A 20,664-nucleotide genomic window follows, 5' to 3' on the forward strand; every position below is an offset into this window, starting at 1 on the left:
CCCTCAAATCTATGGTCAACTAATCTTCGACAAAGCAGGAAAGAATGTCCAATGGAAAAAAGACAGCCTTTTCAATAAATGGTGCTGGGAAAATTAGACAGCCACATGCAGAAAAATGAAATTGGACCATTTCCTTACACCACACACAAAAATAGACTCAAAGTGGATGAAGGACCTCAATGTACGAAAGGAATCCATCAAAATCCTTGAGGAGAACACGGGCAGCAACCTCTTCGACCTCAGCCGCAGCAACATCTTCCTAGGAACAACGCAAAAGGCAAGGGAAGCAAGGGAAAAAATGAACTACTGGGATTTCATCAAGATCAAAAGCTTTTGCACAGCAAAGGAAACAGTTAACAAAATCAAAAGACAACTGACAGAATGGGAGAAGATATTTGCAAACGACATATCAGATAAAGGACTAGTGTCCAGAATCTATAAAGAACTTAGCAAACTCAACACCCAAAGAACAAATAATCCAATCAAGAAATGGGCAGAAGACATGAACAGACATTTCTGCAAAGAAGACATCCAGATGGCGAACAGACACATGAAAAAGTGCTCCATATCACTCGGCATCAGGGAAATACAAATCAAAACCACAATGAGATATCACCTCACACCAGTCAGAATGGCTAAAATCAACAAGTCAGGAAATGACAGATGCTGGCGAGGATGCGGAGAAAGGGGAACCCTCCTACACTGTTGGTGGGAATGCAAGCTGGTGCAGCCACTCTGGAAAACAGCATGGAGGTTCCTCAAAATGTTGAAAATAGAACTGCCCTATGACCCAGCAATTGCACTATTGGGTATTTACCCTAAGGATACAAATGTAGTGATCCAAAGGGACACATGCACCCGAATGTTTATAGCAGCAATGTCCACAATAGCCAAACTATGGAAAGAACCTAGATGTCCATCAACAGATGAATGGATCAAGAAGATGTGGTATATATACACAATGGAATACTATGCAGCCATCAAAAGAAATGAAATCTTGCCATTTGCAACAACATGGATGGAACTAGAGCGTATCATGCTTAGCGAAATAAGTCAAGCAGAGAAAGACAACTATCATATGATCTCCCTGATATGAGGAAGTGGTGATGCAACATGGAGGCTTAAGTGGGTAGAAGAAGAATAAATGAAACAAGATGGGATTGGGAGGGAGACAAACCATAAGTGACTCTTAATCTCACAAAACAAACTGAGGGTTGCCGGGGGGAGGGGGTTTGGGAGAAGGGGGTGGGATTATGGACATTGGGGAGGGTATGTGATTTGGTGAGTGCTGTGAAGTGTGTAAACCTGGTGATTCACAGACCTGTACCCCTGGGGATAAAAATATATGTTTATAAAAAATAAAAAATTAAAAAAAAAATAAATAAAAGTCAGGATACACTAAATTGACTAATACAGTAGGGCCGCCTGGGTGGTTCAGCTGGTTGACTTGTGGTTTTGACTCAAGTCATGATCTCTTGGGTCAGGGATCAAGACCAGCATCAGGCTCCATGCTCAGCACGGAGTTTGCTCTGGATTTCCTGCCTCTCTCTCTCCCTCTGGCCCTCCCCCTGCTTGCTCATTCTCTCTCTCTAAATTAACTAATTAACTAGTTAATTAATTTTTAAAAATGACTACTAAGGTAAATTTTGTTATATTATTTTACAATTGAAAAAATAAAAAGAGAGAATGCTTTTTACCTTTTCTTAACAGAAAGAATTTGTGATATAAAATATTTATAACTCAAATCCATTTCATTTTTCCTGTTAAATAGATTTCAGTAAGATAACTAAAATTTTAATAAAAACTTGGGGAAAAAAGATTTCATTAAGTACATGTATAACAATATCATTTCTGTAAAAGTATTTTCATCTGTTTATCCATTCATCAATATTTTCATATGTACACAACTACAGAAAGATATCTGAAATAACATTTAATGATGGTCGCTTCTTTTCTTTCTTTCTTTTTTTTTTTTTTTAATTTATTTGACAGACAGAGATCACAAGTAGGCAGAGAAGCAGGCTGGGAGGGGGGAGCAGGCTCCCTGCTGAGCAGAGAGCCCCATGCAGGGCTTGATCCCAGGACCCTGGACTCATGACCTGAGCCAAAGGTAGAGGCATAACTCACTGAGTCACCCAGGCACCCCAATGACGGTCATTTCTAAATGATAGTTTGGTGATGTTTAAAAAAAAAACACACTTTTACATTTATCCTTAGCCTCATCTTTTTTTAAGTTCTAAAAGCTTTTTTATTTAATTTCTAAGTTGTGGTTAAATATGCAAAAAACTTACATTTTAATCATTATTAAGTTACAGTTAGTATTAAGTAATTCACATTGTTGTGCAACCATCCATCTCTAGAAATTTCCATCTTCTCTAAAAGGAACTATACCCAATAAACACTAACACCCACTTCCATCTGTCCCCCAGCTCCTGGCAACCAACACTCTACTTTCTCTCTTTATAGATTTGACTATTTTAGTATCTTCTGTAAGTGGAATCATATAAAACTTGTCTTTTTGTGTCTGGCTAATTTCACTTAGCATAATGTCCTCCAGGTTCATCCAAGTCATAGCAGGTGTCAAAATTTCCTTCCTTTTTAAGGCTGAATGATACTCAATTTTATGTATATACCACATTTTTCCATGCTTCTTTCAAGATTCTTTCTTTGACTTCTGACAGTTTTATTATCATGTGTCTTCACTGTGAGCTCTTTGGGTTTTTCTGAAGTTCACTGAGCTTTGGAATTCGGTGAGCTTAAGATTTGTAAAACTATGTCTTTCTTCACACTTGATAAGTTTTCAGCCATTATTTTTTCAAATAGATTATTGAAGGGGCAAATTTTTCCGCCCCCCTTCTCTCTCTTCTTCTGGGACTACCATGATATGCATATTGACCAGCCTCGTGATGTCCTGTAAGTCCCATGGGCTCTGCTCTGTTCCCTTTTCTTCATTTTTCCTTCTTTTTGCTCCTCAGTCCTGTAATTTAAAATGCCTGTCTTTAAGTTCACTGATTCTTTCTTGTGCTTGTTTAAATCTGCTGTTGAAACTCTCTAGTGTTTTTTGGTTCAGTCACTGCATTTTTCAGCTCGAGAATTTCTATTTGGTTCCTTTTTATTAAACTCCAGCACTTTGTTGAAATTCTCATATTTTCATACACAGTTTTCCTGACTTCTTTTGGTTCTTTGTGTTTTCTTTTAGCCCTTGTGTATATTTAAGATAGTTGCTTTAAAGTCTTTCCCGAGTGAGTTTCTTTGCATGCTTCTTTGGGGATATTTTCTCAAGATTTAGTTATTTATTTATTTTTTAATAGGCCATGTTCCCTGTTTCTTTGTATGCCTTGTAATTTTTTTGCTGAAAACTTATCATTTGAAAAATGAACCACCTTTCCTAGTCTTTGCAGACTAGTATGGAAGATCTTCTTCATTAATTAGCAGTCCCCTGGGCCCTTGGGAATAATGCAAAGTATAGGCCTAGGGTCTTCTCAGGTCTTTTTTAGGTGTAAGTCCTATCAGGGTCTATAAGTGTGCTTTTTCTTTTCTCTCTTTCTTTTTTTTAAAAGAGTTTATTTGTTTGAGAACAAGAGATAGTGAGCGAGCATGAGTGGGGGGAGGAGCAGAGGGAAAGGGAGAAGCAGATGCCACGCTCAGCACAGTGCCCAATGTGGGGCTTAATCCCAGGATCATGAGATCATGACCTGAGATGAAATCAAGAGTCTGATGCTTAACTGACTGAGCCACCCAGGCACCCTGAGTATGCTTTTTCTTTTTCCAATTTCCCCTGGCTGCTTTTAAATGTTTTAATTTCCCAGAGTCTCACCCCAGCTTATTCTCCACACCTCAGATGTGTGGAGAATAGTCTGTCTATAATTTCTTGTCCCAGGCATCTGCAGTCTACCGTACCCTGCAGCTTTCAAGTGCCCTGGTGCCCACCACTGCCCTTCTCAGCCTTCAGTTTGAGATCCAATCTATTTATAAATGTCCTAGTCCATGCTCTGAATCAGGCAAAGAGAGAACCGAATCCTTTGGACCACCCAGATAGGCCAGAATATTTCAAACTAGTTCACTGTCTTTTCTGTTTGAGGGACAGAGTAATGAATTGACTACTTCCTCCCATCTGCCCTGTACCACACCAGCAGTGGGGTGGTGTAAAGGCAATAAAAAGGTAACAAAAGGGGTGCCTGGGTCGCTCAGTGGGTTAAGCTTCTGCCTTCGGCTCAGGTCATGATCTCAGGGTCCTGGGATTGAGCCCCACAATCGGCTCTCTGCTCAGAGGGGAGCCTCCTCTCCAACACCTGCCTGCCTCTCTGCATACTTGTGTTCTCTGTCAAATAAATCAATTTAAAAAAAACCTAAAAAAAAAAAGAGAGAGAACAAAATTTCCTAATGTTTTTGAATACGGCTTTTTTTGAATATACATTAGGTTGACTGCTACAGATCTTTGACTAGTTTTCAGAGCTCCTATAAAGTTAATTTAGTCAGTCCGTAGTTGTTAATTTGATATTTCTGTGAAGGAATGAAGGCTGGAGCATCCTAGTCTACCACCTTGCTGACATCTATCTCCACTTGAATTTTAAAATAATAAACCTCTACCTTCCAAATAAAGACTTTAAAGAAAGCAGAATTTTTAGTGGCTTAATCAAACAGATTATTGTTTCTCTCTTAAGAGGTAGGCACTTCCTAGAACTGGTTCTAGGACTGGTGCAAAATAATGCCATCAGAAACCCAAATTCTTCATTTCAGACTGTTTCTTCACATTATAATTCATGGTCAAAAGTCTCTACAGGACAAGGTAAAAAGAAGGGTGTAGTGTAGGGACAGTGCCAATCATATGTTCCCTCTTATCAGAAAGCCAAAATATAGTTTCCTAGAAACTCTCAGTGGAATTCCAATATCCCCCTCACTGGCCACACATGTGTCACGCATGTGGCCATTCCTGTCAGTGAGAGCACTGAGTAGGCGAAAGAGAAAGGGATGGGAATGGTGATGGGGGAGGGAGCCCATAAGGTTTGCCACAAGGGGCTAACTTATCTCCTGAAAACAATTTTTTTCAATGCTTTTTTGAGTCACAATATTTTATGTAATTTTGTAGTTTATAGCTTGGTGGAAAGTATTTAAATATCCAATTTGAAAGGATTACCCGAAGACACAATCAATCTCGGTTATAGGTTATTTTCAGTAGTAAGAGGAAAGTGACATAAGAACTGTCTGTATCAACATTATACTAATATTTGACAAAATACTATATTAGCAAGCAACATAAGAAAATAAACATTCTTATTAATTAAAAGTCAATCACTTAAATCTCACAAGAGAATTATCTATCTAAGACCTGCCAATATTTCAAAAGCAGCTGTTTGTTTCTAAAAAGTATATGCTATCAGCAATTCAGTACAATCTTTGGTAATGATTATCTTGCCTATGTTAAACATCAACCTGTTGGTAACTTACTAGAGTACTTTATGTAGTTTTTATGCTAAGAATCTAAGTCCCTATTTTCCAAATAGCAGCTATTTTAATCTTTTCATAATTCTAAGACAAAGTGATAATCAGAATAAAATTATTTTAAAAGCAAACTCTCAGCTCTCAGATATACATATTAACATGTTATTACATGGGACAATATATAACTTTTGCATAGTAAGGCTTTTTAATTTCCAGTTCTGATGGTTCAAAAGTTATAACATGACTGGGACACCTGGGTGGCTCAGTTGGTTAAGCATCCAGCTCTTGATTTCATCTCAGGTCATGGAGCCCTACATCAGACTCCATGCTCAGTGTGGAGTTTGCTTGGGATTCTTTCCTCCCACTCTACTCCTCTTCCTGCTCACGTACTCTTTCTCTCTCTCTCTAAATTAAATAAATCTTCAAAATTTATAATATGGCAACATTCAACGTCAACCAAAAAACATCAGCTGCCCATCCTTTCACTGAATAAAGGTCAATAAATTCCTAAAAAGGAAACAAAAACAAAAGTAAGAAGGATATCCACAGGTAATTTTTTGAAAACACCCAACTCTACAGAAATTCCCCTCCTTAGTTTTTTCCAAGTTTACCTTCACTCCCTTATGGAACAAGGTGGGCTATAAAACACACTTAAGATTTCCTACTTCTTGAAAGATGATGGAGTTTGTCAGGGGCCTGAGGTGAGAGAAGTGTTAGTCCAGAGACAAAGGCTCTTTTTGGAGTAGGACAAACCCAAACAGAGTTCCTAGTCTGCTCAAATCCCTGTTCTTTCCTCTACTTGCTCATTCCTGAAAGAATTCTAAAGCTTCCCCCTACTATCCCCACTTTCCTTTCTTTTTTAATCCCTGGGACACAGTGAGTGCTGACACTACTTTCTGCTCTGGAATCTCTCAATTCTAGGTTCCTAAGTCCAAGGGAAGCTTCTCTTTTTCTGAAAGACTAATTTATTCCTAATTACCACCATGGCCATAGCCATGTGACATTAAACCAGTCACTTAATTTCTCAGAGTGTCAGGTAGCCATTTATCTACAAGCATAGCATGTTTTATTCACTTCACTTATTTCACTGGTATTGTGGGTTTTTGTTTTTGCTTTACTAATTGAAGGTCTGTAGCAATCCCGTTTAAGCAAGTCTATCAGTGACATCTTTCCAAAAGCATCTGTTCACTTCATATGTCTGTGTCACATTTTGGTAATTCTTTCAATATTTTATTGTGATTTTTGACTATTACTATATTTGTTATATGATCTGTGATCAGTGATCTTTGATGTTACTATTTTAATTGTTTTGGGGTGCCACAAACCACACCAATGTTTAAGATGGTGAACTTAACTGATAAATGCTCTGTGTGTTCTGACTGCTCCACCAAATAGCATTCCCCCACTCTGTGTCCGTCTCCTCAGGCCTTCCTACTCTCTCCTGAAATTAGGCCAATTAATAACCCTACAGTGGCTTCTACATGCCCAAGTAAAAGGAAGAGCATGCTGTAAAGGCATGTCCAAAGACAAGATATGTCAAAGGCTAAACTTCTTGCACCAAACAGTTAGCCAAGCTATGAATACAAAAGAAAAGTTCTTGAAGGAGATTAAAAATGTTACTCCAGTGAGTACATGAATGCTAAGACAGAAAAACAGCCTGGATATATCATCAAACCAGCCACAACATTCCCTTAAGTCAAAGTCTAAATCACAGCAAGGACCTCCTTTCAACTGTATGAAGACTAAGAGAGGTGAGGAAGCTGTAGAAGAAAAGTCTGAAGCTAGCAGAGGATGGTTTATGACATTTAAAGGAAGAAGCCATCTCCATATCATAGAAATGCAATGTGAAGCAGCAAATGCTGATATAGAAGCTGTAACAAATTATCCAGAAGATCTAAGTAAGATAATGAAGGTGGTTACACTAAATAAAAGATTTTCAATGTAGATGAAACAACTTCTATTAGAAGAAATGCCATCCAGGACATCATAGCTAGAGAGAAGTCAATGTACAGCTTCAAAGCTTCAAAGGACATGCTGACTCTCTTGTTAGGGGCTGATGCAGCTGGTGACTTTAAGTTGAAGCCAATGCTCATTTAACATTCTGAAAATCCTAGGGCCTTTAAGAATCATGCTAAATCTACTCAGCCTGTGCTCTGTCAGTGGAACAACAAAGCATGGATGACAGCACATCTGTTGACAACATGGTTTACTGAATATTTTAAGCCCACTATTGAGACCTACTGCTCAGAAAACTCCTTTCAAAATATTACTGGTCATTGACAATGCACCTGGTCACCCAACAGCTCTGATGGGAATATGAAGATTAATGCTATTTTCATGTCTGCTAACACAACCACCATTCAGCAGCCCATGAATCAAAAAGTAATTTTGACTTTCAGGTCTTATTATTTAAGAAATACATTTTGTAAGGTTATAGCTGCCACAGATGATGATTCCTCTGATGCACCTAAGCAAAGTCAACTGAAAACCACCTGGAAAGGATTCACCATTCTAGACACCATTAAGACCATTCATGATTCAAGAGATACGATATCAAAAGGAATTTGGAAGAAGTTGATTCCAACCCTCTTGGACGACTTTCAGGGAAGAGGTTCAGGATTTCAGTGAATGATTTAACTGCAGAGGTGGTATAAATGGCAAGAGAACTACAATTAGACGTTGAGCCTGAAGATGTGACTGAATTATTGCAATCTCATGATAAAACTTGAATAGATAAGGCATTGCTTCTTATGGACGAGTGAAGAAGGTGGTTTCTTGAGATGGAATCTAGTCCTGGTGAAGATGCTATAAAGATTGTTGAAATGACAACAAAAGATTTAGAATATCACATAAACTTAGTTGATAAAGCAGCAGGGTTTGAGAGGATTGACTCCACAACTTTGAAAGAAGCTGTACTGTGGTAAAAATGCTATCACACAGTATCAAACTCTACAAAGAAATTGTTCATGAAGGGAAGAGTTAATCAATGTGGCAAACTTGTCTTATTTTAAGACATTTGCCTCAGCCACCCCAATCTTCAGGAACTACCACTCTGATCATTCAGCAGCCATCAAGACAGTGGCAAGACCCTCCACCAGCAAATATATTACAACCAGGGCGCCAGGGTGGCTCAGTTGGTTAAGTGACTGCCTTCGGCTCAGGTCATGATCCTAGAGTCCTGGGATCAAGTCCCGCATCAGGTTCCCTGCTCGGCGGGGAGTCTGCTTATCCCTCTGACCCTCCCCCTTCTCATGCTCTCTCTCTCTCAAATAAATAAGTAAAATCTAAAAAAAAAAAAAAATTACAACCTACTGAAAGCTTATATGATGGTTAGCAGTTTTTAGCAATAAAGTATTTTTTAAAATTAAGGTATGGGGGCGCCTGGGTGGCTCAGTGGGTTAGGCCGCTGCCTTCGGCTCAGGTCATGATCTCAGGGTCCTGGGATCGAGTCCCGCATCGGGCTCTCTGCTCAGCAGGGAGCCTGCTTCCCTCTCTCTCTCTGCCTGCCTCTCCGACTACTTGTGATTTCTCTCTGTCAAATAAATAAATAAAATCATTATAAAAAAAAATAAAAAAAATAAAATAAAATTAAGGTATGTACATAGGTTTTAAAGATATAATGCTATTGCACATTTAAAAGACAACAGTATATTGTAAACACTGGGAAAGCAAAAAATTCATATGACTCAATTTATTGCAATATTCACTTTTTTGCAGTAGTCTGGAAGCCAGCCTATAATCTCCCAGAGGTATGCCTATATATGCAAAATAAGCAGCTGAACTAGAGGAGCAGTTCCTAACTCAGTGACTCATGCCATCTTTTTACAACAAAACACTTTATAAAACATTTTTAACATTTCCTTTAAAATACAAAGGAAAAGAAAAAAGAAAAACTAACTTATGATAGTGTACTATTTCAATACATCAGTGCTTGAAACTGTATTGTAAAACATAATAAAGTAGTCAGATGCTTGTATCTGTACAATGAATCAGCAAGAATGAAACAAGTATACATGCAAACTGGTACCAACAAAAGTCTCACACTAATGATGGAAAGAAGGAAAGAATTCTACGGTAGGCTAAATAGCAGCCCTTCAAAAAATGTCTACATACTAACCACTAGCACTTGTGAACGTTATCTCATGACAAACACTTTGCAGATGTCACTAAAGTAAGAATCTTGAGATGGAGAGATTACCGTGGATCACCCAGCTGGGCCTAAACACAATCACAAGTGTCCTTATAAAAAGGAAGCAGAGGGAGATTTCAGACAGCAGGGGAAATCACTCCCAGGTCAGGTACCCGCCCCTGTGTCTTAATACCCACCGAAATGTTTCAAATTAGTCTGTTTATTCTGCCTTTCCCATATCTTCCCATGAAAACCACAAGAAAGGTTCCAGCTCTCAGTTCCCCTGCTGACTGACCCTGGTGCTTCCCCCTATGTGGCTCTGCAGCATGGAATGCCCCCCTGCAGTTACAAACTGTAAGAATAAAGGATTTTTTTAAAAAATTTTCAGTGTTCCAGAATTCATTGTTTATGTACCACACCCAATGCTCCAAGCAATATGTGCCCTCTATAATACCCGCCACCAGGCTCACCCAACCTCTCACCACCACCCCCACCCGCCCTGGCCTTTCCAAAACCCTCAGATTGTTTCTCAGAATCCACAGTCTCTCATGGTTCATCTCCCCCTCCAATTTCCCCCAACTCCCTTTTCCTCTCCATCTCCCCATGTCCTCCGTGTTATGTTATTCCTTATGCTCCGCAAGTAAGCAAAACCATATGATAATTGACTCTCTGCTTGATTTATTTCACTCAGCATAATCTCTTCCAGTCCTGTCCATTTTGATACAAATGTTGGGTATTCATCCTTTCTGATGGAGGCATAATACTCCATAGTATATATGGACCACATCTTCTTTATCCATTCTTCCGTTGAAGGGCATCTTGGTTCTTTCCACAGTTTGGTAACTGCGGCCATTGCTGCTATGAACATTGGGGGTACAGATGGCCCTTCTTTCCCTTCTTTTCACTACATCTGTATCTGTGGGGTAAATACCCAGTAGTGCAATTGCAGGGTCACAGGGAAGCTCTATTTTTAACCTCTTAAGGAATCTCCACACTGTTTTCCAAAGTGGCTGCACCAACTTGCATTCCCACCAACAGTGTAAGAGGGTTCCCCTGAATAAGGGATTTTTTAATGATGGTTACCTCCTGATCTGTTGGCCTCACCATACTTGAATAATAATAAAACCTATATTTTCAAAATGACCTAAGAGGCAGAGATTAGAGTAATATAGCCACAAGCCAAGGAATGCCAGCAGCTATCAGAAGATGGAGGAGGCAAGGGACAGATGTTCCCCTAGAGGCTCTAGAAGAAGGGTGGCCCTGTTAGTGCCTTGATTCTGGCCATGAAACTGATGTCAGACTTCTGGCTTCCAGAACTATAAGAGAACAAATGTCTATTGTTTGAAGCACCAGCTTTCTGGTAATTTGTTACAGCAGTCACAGAAAAGTGATATAAAAAGCAACATGTCCCCATCCCAGGGGAAAGCAGAAACAAGAAGAAAGATGTTAAGTTAATGGCACACATAAAGTAAAATGGAAAGGAAGAAAACTTAATATTTTAGTTGTTACAGTAAATGTAAATGCTAATACTCAGTCTAGGATTTGAATGGGTAATCATAAGTGAGACTGGTTTATTATTTTCCTTTGTGATGCAAACAAACAAAATCAGCAATAAATTCTATGAAAAACATCTCCAGAGAGGAGGCAAGATGGCAAAACCATAGGAGACCTCATTTCATACGGTCCTTTGAATTTAGCTAGGTGATTATCAAATCATTCTAAATACATGTGAATTCAACCTGAGATGTAAGAAAAGAATTGCTGAAATTCTACAAATAGAAAAGCAACCATATTTTGCAAGGTAGGAGGTGTGGAGAAGTGAATCTAAGGGGATATAGGGGAAGATAAATGGCAGGAGGGGAGAGCCTCCAAAAGCTGACTACCAGAAAGTGATTAAAGCCCAGAGCACAAAATCACAACCTTCAGAAGTCTGCTCTACTGAGAGATGCCCCTAACTGAAAGGTGCTCAGATGGCGAAGCAGGGCAGAATCCTAGGTGGAACAGTGTGGTCTTAGGATCCCTGGGGTCAAAGAAAGAGGATGCTTGAGCAGGCAGAGTTTCCAGGCACTGGAGAACGGAAACCAGTTATGGTCAGCAAGCCTGGAAGTGGGCTCTCAGCTCAGCTAGCCATAAACCTTGAACCTCTCTGTGGAAAGAGGGGGGCAGAGGGGGCTGCAAAGGGCAAAAACACAGGGACCCTCTGCCTTCTCCTGGGAGGATTGGTATGGGCATGTACCACAAGAGCCTGCAGAGTTTGGCACACACAAAACTGAAGACTGCTTATCCTTGAGGATTTACTGAAGAAAAGGGACCATGATCTTTCAGCTCTGGGGCTGGAGATGAGGCTTGGTCATTTTTATTTTCATCCTCTACGGAGGCACAGAAAGCCTCCAGGGAGCAAAGGACACACATGGCAATGGGTAGCAGCTTAAACTGAGCCCAGGCACCTGGCAAGGGGTGATGCAACTAACTCCACTCAGGCAAAAACACCTAAGAAACAGTGCAGCACGCCCTGCCCTCAGAACACCAGCTGGAACAACAGGTGAACACCAAGTTTATGGAGCACTAGGGGAAAATTGTATATAGAATTTGAGGGTTTTATCTCATGATTCATTTATCTTTGTTTAACATTTTTTTCTTTTTTCCTTTTCAACTAGTTTCTTATTTTATCAATTCTCTGTTTTTAAGTCTTTTTCTAACTTTCATTTCTTACATTTACATATTTAAATACATTCTCCATTTCTGGCTTCCTTCACTGTATTCATCTTTTGTATATATGTAAGTTTTACTTTCTTTACACTACTGGATTCAGTGTCTTCTAAAATCAGACGAAAATACACCTAAGACCAAGTCATCACCCTGTTTTGTCCATCTGGGAGACTACAGTTTCTCACCTCCACCCCTTTTTTTTTCTTTGTCTTTTCTTTTTTATTTTCTGACCTCTTTAGATTTATCTATTGTGTATTTCACTTGGGCCATAGTTATTTTTTATTTTCTTCTCTCGTTCATCCATTCTTCTCTGGGCAAAATGACTAGAAAAAGGAATTCACACCAAAAGAAAGAACTATAGGTAATACTCTCTGCCACAGATGTAATCAACATGGATGTAAGTAAAATGTCAGAGCTAGAATTCAGGATAATGACTAAAAAGTTACTAGCTCGGCTTGAGAAAAGCAAAAAAGACACACTAAAGAATCTCAGTGCAGGGGAGGAGTCAAGATGGCGGAGAAGTAGCAGGCTGAGACTACTTCAGCTAGCCAGACATCAGCTAGATAGCTTATCTAAAGATTGCAAACACCTGCAAATCCATCGGCAGATCGAAGAGAAGAAGAACAGCAATTCTGGAAACAGAAAAACAACCACTTTCTGAAAGGTAGGACTGGCAGAGACGTGAATCCAAAGCGACGGGAAGACAGATGGGGGGGGCGGGGAGGAGCCAGCTGCAGGCAAGCAGTGGAGCAACGGAGCACAAAATCAGGACTTTTAAAAGTCTGTTCCACTGAGGGACATCACTCCAGAGGCTAAACCGGGGCGAAGCCCATGCAGGGTCAGCATGGCCTCAGGTCCCGCAAGGTCACAGAAGGATCAGGGGTGTCTGAGTGTCGCAGAGCTTGCGGGTATTGGAACGGGAAAGCCGGCTACAGAGACAGAGCCGACAGTAAGATCACAGCTAGGGGTTACCCTGAACCAGACACAGGCTCGGTGAGCTCAGAGCGCGGCCGGAGGTCAGGCAGACAGGAGTAACTGGGCGCTGTTGTCTGAGGGCGCACTGAGGAGTGGGGCCCTGGGCTCTCGGTTCCTACAGGCCGGAGACCAGGAGGCCGCCATTTGTATTCCCATCCTCCAGAACTCTATGGAAAGCGCTAAGGGACCAAAAGCTCCTGAAAGCAAACCCAAGCAGATTACTCAGCCAGGCCCCTGGTAAGGGCGGTGCAATTCCACCTGGGGCAAAGACACTTGAGAATCACTACACCAGGCCCCTCCCCCAGAAAATCAACAAGAAATCCAGCCAAGACCAAGTTCACCTACCAAGGAGTGCAGTTTCAATACCAAGGAGAGCAGCAGAATTCCAGAGAAGGAGAAAGCGAAGCACGGAACTCACGGCTTTCTCCCTGTGAATTTTTTTAGTCTCACAGTTAATTTAATTTTTTTCTTTATCATTTTTTTTTCTCGCCTTCTGGTAAAATCTTTTTTTTAACTTTTACCCTTTTCTTTTTTAACGTTTTTTAACTAGTTTAGCTAATATATATATTTTTTCTTTTTTATATTTTTCTTTATTCTTTTTCCTTTTTTTAATTCTTTTCTTTTCTTTTTTTTTTTTCTCTTTTTTTTCTTACTTCCTTTTTGAACCTCTTTTTATCCCCTTTCTCCCCATTCACATTTGGGATCTCTTCTGATTTGGTTAAAGCATATGATCCTGGGGTTTTTGCCACCCTTTTAGTATTTTACTTGCTCCTTCATATACCCTTATCTGGAAAAAATGACAAGACGGAAAAATTCACCACAAAAAAAAGAACAAGAGGCAGTACCGAAGGCTAGGGAACTAATCAATACAGACATTGGTAATATGTCACATCTAGAGTTCAGAATGACAATTCTCAAGGTTCTAGCCGGGCTCGAAAAAGGCATGGAAGATATTAGAGAAACCCTCTCAGGAGATATAAAAGCCCTTTCTGGAGAAATAAAAGAACTAAAATCTAACCAAGTTGAAATCAAAAAAGCTATTAATGAGGTGCAATCAAAAATGGAGGCTCTCATGTGTGTGTGACACTGATTCTATCTTCTGAAGTGTCTGCTGTGCATTTTTGCTTCTGCATACTTCAGTTCCTTTAAGTGTCACCATGCTCACCTTAGCCTGTTCTCTCTTTATGGCTTTCTGTTTCTGCTTCACAAGTAGCATACTTTCTTATAGTCTTTTGAAGAGACCAAAAGTTTCCTGAAAATTTCACCCAGTTTCTGGAAATGAGATTATATAGTCACAGAGCATAATTTTATAAGTGTTTAGGACCATGCTCCTTCTTTTTGTTCTGCAGTATTTTGCCCAAAGTCTCACCAAACCTCTGCCTCACCCAGACTTGTGGCTATTTCACTCCTCTGGCTATAGCAAGACATATCACTGGGTGTTGGGACTAAGATTTTTTTGTTTATTTTTCAGTTTTTTTTTTTTTAACTTCTGTTGTACGCATATACTTTGGTGATAATTGTTTTGGAAAAAAATAAAAATAGAAAAAATTCTTTTTTTAAAGTACTCTGAACAGCACAATAAAAAAATCACTTTTGTGAATCTAGTTTCTATACAAAAGTTATAATATGAAGATGGCAAGTTAGAAGTTATGGATTTTTGCTTCTGAAAGGGGAAATTGCTAACACGTTAAGAAAGAATGACAACATGATCTAATCCTCTTTCCCACACAAACACCAATTTTATTCCAAATAATCACATAATTTAAAAATTTTCCTAAGACACTCTTACAAAAAGTAACCCCACTGTCATTAATTCTGGAAATTCCATTTTCTACATTAGTAGTACTTACTAAGTACTACTACTGATTCAGTTCAACTTAGTACTTACTAAGTTGAACTGAATCAGTCCAAAAAGTCCACAGCTTCTATAGATTTCATTTTAAAAGTTAAAAAAAAATCTACTTTTCATGATAAATGACGCTACTGATAACTTTACTTGGTAGACTTTTAGTTACTTTGGTAATTTTCACAATCTTACAAATAAGAAAAACAACATACCATATACATAAAATAATAATAAGCCAGTCTAATGGCTTGCATTGGAGGCCAGGGAGTTGCATTTTGTCAAACCCAAATTGAACAGAGTTGAATTTAGGTTAATACAGAGAAAGGCATGCTCTGGATGTGTTGTCCTTTGTAATTCTTGAAGCATCAGATGAATAGTAAAAAGTTCAAAGAGCTTCTTGTTACTCCTGTAAGAGAATAAGTACATTAACTTAGCGCACACTCTCAGGGAGTTTATCTGAAATGACAAGGAGAGATCATTTACTTGTAAACGTGAGCAAATGGCAACTGGTTCCAACATAGAGCAGAACATAGGTTAACTAAAGGATTAATACGCCAAGACAAACAAAACAGACTTTAGGAGATAAGTTTAAAGTCGCAAAGTATTCAAAGAAGAAGAGAATATGCTTTATAATCCTGAAAACTGTACCTTAGTCACCATTAAAATGCTTGAGAATATTTTTTTCCCCTCACAGTTAGAAAGAAAAATACTTGATCATCTTATTTTAAGTAAGTAGCAGAGTACTGGGTTACTTTCTGGCTTAGCTCCAACATACCTTTTCAATTATCCTCCTTCCAATAATGAGTCAGTAATTTGATTTTCAATCAGAATATATCTGAAATATATTTATTTCCTTGTCTCCATGTATTTACGTCTTGAAAGAGATTATCAAATAACTTATGTAACCACCCACTTAATGCAAAACGATTCACATCTCTGTGCTATTAAAGCTTTATTTTAAGACCTTCTTGCGCATTATTCCCCACCCTCTTGCTGGAGCTTTGCTCTCCTTCTGAAATGAACGTAAGCTATAACACACATCAATAGTAAAATTATTTGGCTCAAGGGAGTACATTTAAAAAAAAAACAACTCTGAGACTACATAAAAAAATCCCACAAATTAAGAGCTAAGACCCAATTAAACTTAAGTAATGTTACTACAGCTTCGTGGCACCACAGGTAAATTATAACAGGTCTTCCTGAGAATTCACCAAATACAAATCAAGACAACCATGATACAGTCAGTCTGCAAATGAAGGAAGACAATGAACTGATAAGCTTAACTGATGCCAGTCCAAAACTTGCTGAGTATGAGATTACAATTTGACAATTAATAATTTACTGTGATGTGATATTGTATGCTAGGCAGCAAGGAGAACATATGGGACCCACTGTCACATATCTACAAATAATTTTAAGAGGTGTTGTATTTACTATTCAAGTATACTGAGGTCTGGTAAAACACCAAAGTTCACACCATGCAAATCACAGGTGAGGGGAAAGGGAAGGGGCAGAGGAGCTAAACAAGACCGAAATTTTACTGTTATAAACATGAGATGAGACAGGTGTTTAATTTGCCTCAAAAGAAACATGAGACTCTACCAAGATTAAGAAAATAAAGCTTAAAATCTATGTTCTTTATTTATAATTTAGTATCAATGTTTGCATCAGAGGAAAAGAAGAAAAAATGCAAAAAGAATTATAATAAAATCCAATTAGTGGCATAACAAGCCCATGGTTATTTCCTAAAATAAAACCAGTTACCAGTTATCATTTTAAATCTCTCCTGCTTGCTTCATTTTCATTCCCTAAATTCAGTTCAGTACATCAATAGGATCTGTAGATAGACAAGACTTTTAATATCTCTTTTAATTTTCACCTGTGGTATTACAGAATATCAGTGTGCAGTAATTCACTCTGATACTGCCACATGGATGCTAAAAAAAACTGCTCTTTGTTTTTGCATACTCTGTGGTATAACCTTAGATATAAGGTTCATTTAGCAGAAATGAATTACAGAAACAAGACATTCCTAGATAATGCTCTAATTCTCATTTGTCATTCCAAATGTATCTTAGACATGCATTAATATATCATGAATCTCAAGATTCTATATTTACTGGAACCTGTAACTTAATAAAACAAAGTTGATTCAGTATAGGATTCAGAAAGGCCTAAATGATTGCAATAAGAGATCTTCCAAAAAAAAAAATCTTAGGAAACAAAAATATTCTTACTTTATTTTGGAAAGTTTCTGCAGAATAATACTGAGCTTTTCTAGTATTTGAAGATCAAGTTTTGGGGTTCGAAGTAGCACAGAGCAAGTACGAAAAAATAAAGTGTTGCTACAGGCTTCCAGGAAAGGCTGCAAGGATTCTGCAAAACAAATCACCAGTGCTTCGCTGTTAGGGTGTAGCTAAAAGGAAACTGATAACAAACCAGAACTATGTAAGGTATTCATAAATACTAATTTGGATTTTCATTCTTTTTACACTTAAACTTTGAGCAAAAATACCTTCATTTGAAAAATGAAAATCTCCCTTGGCTCTTGTTGAACAATGTAAACCAAAGATAAGACTATTTTCCCTAATATCCAACTTCCACTAGATAGTATTTAGCAGAAATCCCATGTTTGGAAGAATGGGGAAAGATCATTTCTTCAAAAAGTTCCTAACAGTAGGCTGAGTTTAAATAATTAACAATAAGAAATATTTGTGGATAGCAATCTTTTTAAAAACCTTACATTTAAGAATTTCATTTAAGTGTCAGTGACAATTTACATAATCAATGACTAGGGAATAACTTTTATTTTTGTAGAATATTTTATTTTTTAGTTTTTTTAAATTTTATTTTTTTCGGTGTTCCAAGATTCATTGTTTATGTACCACACCCAGCGTTCCATGCAATACATGCCCTCCTTAATAGTGGGTTACCCATCCCCCCACCCTCTCCCCTCTAAGAAGATGTGGTCCATATATGCAAATGGGATATTACTCAGCCATCAGAAAGGATGAATACCCAACTTTTGTATCAACATGGAAGGGACTGGAGATTATGCTGGTGAAATAAGTCAAGCAGAGAAAGTCAATTATCATATGGTTTCACTTACTTGTGGGACATAAGGAATAACATGGAGAACATTAAGAGAAGGAAAGGAAAAGTGAATTGGGGGAAATTGGAGGGGGAGAGGAACCATGAGAGACTGTGGACTCTGGAAATAACTCTTTAAGGACAAAAGCCAAAGGGTGAAAAGATTCATAAAAGGTTGAAAAATTTTACAAAGTATAAAATTTTATTGCCTATTTAAAAAAGTTACAAATTTAAAAAGGCAAAAGCTCTAAAAGACAAAAGCAAAACAAAAGGGAAATGTCAAACTTGAAGCAGAGACACTAAGAGGAAATCCCCTTGTAATATATTTACTAGAAGACTGATAATGTTAAAAGAAGCTCTTATAAATTATTAAGAAAAAGATGGACCGAATATTTTTAGTAATGAACAAAGGGCACAAGCAAAAAATCACAATGGAATAAATACAGAAAAAATATTCAACCTCAGTAGGAATAAAATAATTAGAATTGACAGATTTGTATCAAAAGGCTTATAAGCAGGTATATTCTTTGATTCAGCAATTTTGCCTCTAAAACTGTGTCTGAATCTAATTTATGCAAAGGTTTGAGAATAAGGGCCACAGTAAAGTTTGCAATAGTTAAAAAACTAAAAAGATCTGTTAAAGTGGTTATGAGTTGAATACAATAATGCATAAAAATGCTTTGTAAGGTGTAAATCACTAATAATGGTAATTAGGAAACTTGAAAAGAAGCAAAAATCATAGAAAAATAATAAATTATGGCCTTTACAGTAGTTAAATTCCTATGTAAAAAGGCTCTGTAAAATTCAGAGGAGTGAATACAGGACTTTATTTCACACAGATAAATAAGTCAATAACAAAAAGGACAAAGGACATAAAAATATGATAGCTATGTATTCATCATTCTTTTTGAATCTATAAGCACAGCTTAAAAGGCTGTCTTTACTGAGTAAAGTAAACTATTCAATAATGAAACCAACAAAATCCACACTAGTAAAGTCAGAGCAATGTTGTGGTAACAGAAAATGAAAGTTGGTGCATGCTAGCAGTGGAATGCAAGAGCAATGGTCACCTGTCCTCTGCATTTTACCAAGTAGTAAAAAGTAGGAGGAAAAAATGTAATACTACCCCCACAGCACTCTAACCCAAGTACGGACTACACTTAGTTCACCAAAAGTCGTGTGTGTGTGTGTGTGTGTGTGCGCACGTGCGTGCATGTACATGTATGTATCTCAGTTACAGAATCTTCTTAGAGAATGAAAATGTAGGTTACAAATATAGCACACATAATCTACAAAGAACATTTATTACTACTTTTTTAAAGTAAGCTCCACACCTTGCATGGAGACCAACAACCCCGAGATCAAGAATCAGAGGCTTAACCAATGGAGCCAGCTATCATTAGAAATGGACTAACTGATATTTCAAGCTGCTTCATTAAAACTGACAGTCTTCTTTTTTCAGATCCTGACACATATGATTTATGTCAACTCTGAACAAGAAAGGTAACTATATTACATGACTAACAGATTTTAATTTTAAAGCAGCGGATAAAGAACAATCATGTAAGTCACTACCAGAAAGTCCACTGAGGGTTCTTAATATACCGACAATCTATAATATTGATCTACAATATGTTCTCAATTTAAAAACCTAAAAAAACCACATTAAAAAGTTACAATGTTTTTTTTTGTACAGTTGACCCTTGAACAATTTGAGTTTGAACTACATAGGCCCATGTATACACAATTTTTTCCTCAATAAATAGAGTACTGTAGATGAATTTTTTCTTCCTTATGATGTTCATCTGATGTTCTTTAGCTTTGTTATAAGAATATAGCATATAATACATGACATAAAAAAAATAATATATGTAACATAAAATAATACATATAACATAAAAAATATGTGTTAATACTGTTCATGTTATCAGAAAGGCCTCAACAATGATCTCAAGATTTTATTTATTTATTTGACAGACAGAGATCACAAGTAGGCAGAGGGGCAGAGAGAGAGAAGAGGAAGCAGGCACCCTACGGAGCTGAGAGCCCGATGCGGGGCTCAATCCCAGGACCCTGGGATCATGACCTGAGCCGAAGGCAGAGGTTTTAACCCGCTGAACCACCCAGACGCCCCAAATAAAATCTTAAAAAAAAAAAAAAAAAAAAAAAAAGTGAACTCCCTTGTATGACCTATATAATGGAAAAGAGCCAAGACCATCCAAAAACTTTAATATATCAGCACATTTAAAATGTGAAGCTTATAAAGGTCTTTTAGAAGTAAAGTAGATTCACTAGTTTGATTTCCAACCATACTTTTAAATCTATGAGAAAGGCATAAAAAGAAAGAAAATTCTGATATTCTTATATGCATTGTGTTAGGTTTAACTCTAAGACTGAAACACTGCAGTTTTAACATTTTTTCATTACTCCGATGTTCAGATACATCTTTTATGCTTAGAAGAACTTTAATTTG

The 20,664-nt window shown here is 37.8% G+C and overlaps 1 protein-coding gene across 10 annotated transcripts in view; it reads right to left on the reverse strand.

The window, feature by feature from the left end:
- CCDC138 (coiled-coil domain containing 138) overlaps nucleotides 1-20,664 on the reverse strand; it is a 154,160-nt gene that overhangs the window by 16,443 nt on the left and 117,053 nt on the right. For 7 of the 10 annotated variants that reach the window (XM_045077597.1, XM_045077599.1, XM_045077596.1 and 4 more), the window contains 2 exons: nucleotides 17,339-17,477; nucleotides 15,314-15,507 (listed from right to left, as the gene is read on the reverse strand). In XM_045077597.1, coding sequence (XP_044933532.1) covers nucleotides 15,342-15,507; nucleotides 17,339-17,477 — 305 coding nt within the window. In that variant the 3' untranslated portion in view covers nucleotides 15,314-15,341. Of the gene's footprint in view, nucleotides 1-15,313; nucleotides 15,508-17,338; nucleotides 17,478-20,664 lie in introns of those variants that run through there. The other 3 variants (XM_045077598.1, XM_045077603.1, XM_045077601.1) reach the window with 3 other exon arrangements.

Source organism: Mustela putorius, unplaced genomic scaffold (assembly GCF_011764305.1).
Source record: "Mustela putorius furo isolate JIRA1106 unplaced genomic scaffold, ASM1176430v1.1 tig00000224_pilon_pilon_pilon, whole genome shotgun sequence".
NCBI lineage: Eukaryota > Metazoa > Chordata > Mammalia > Carnivora > Mustelidae > Mustela > Mustela putorius.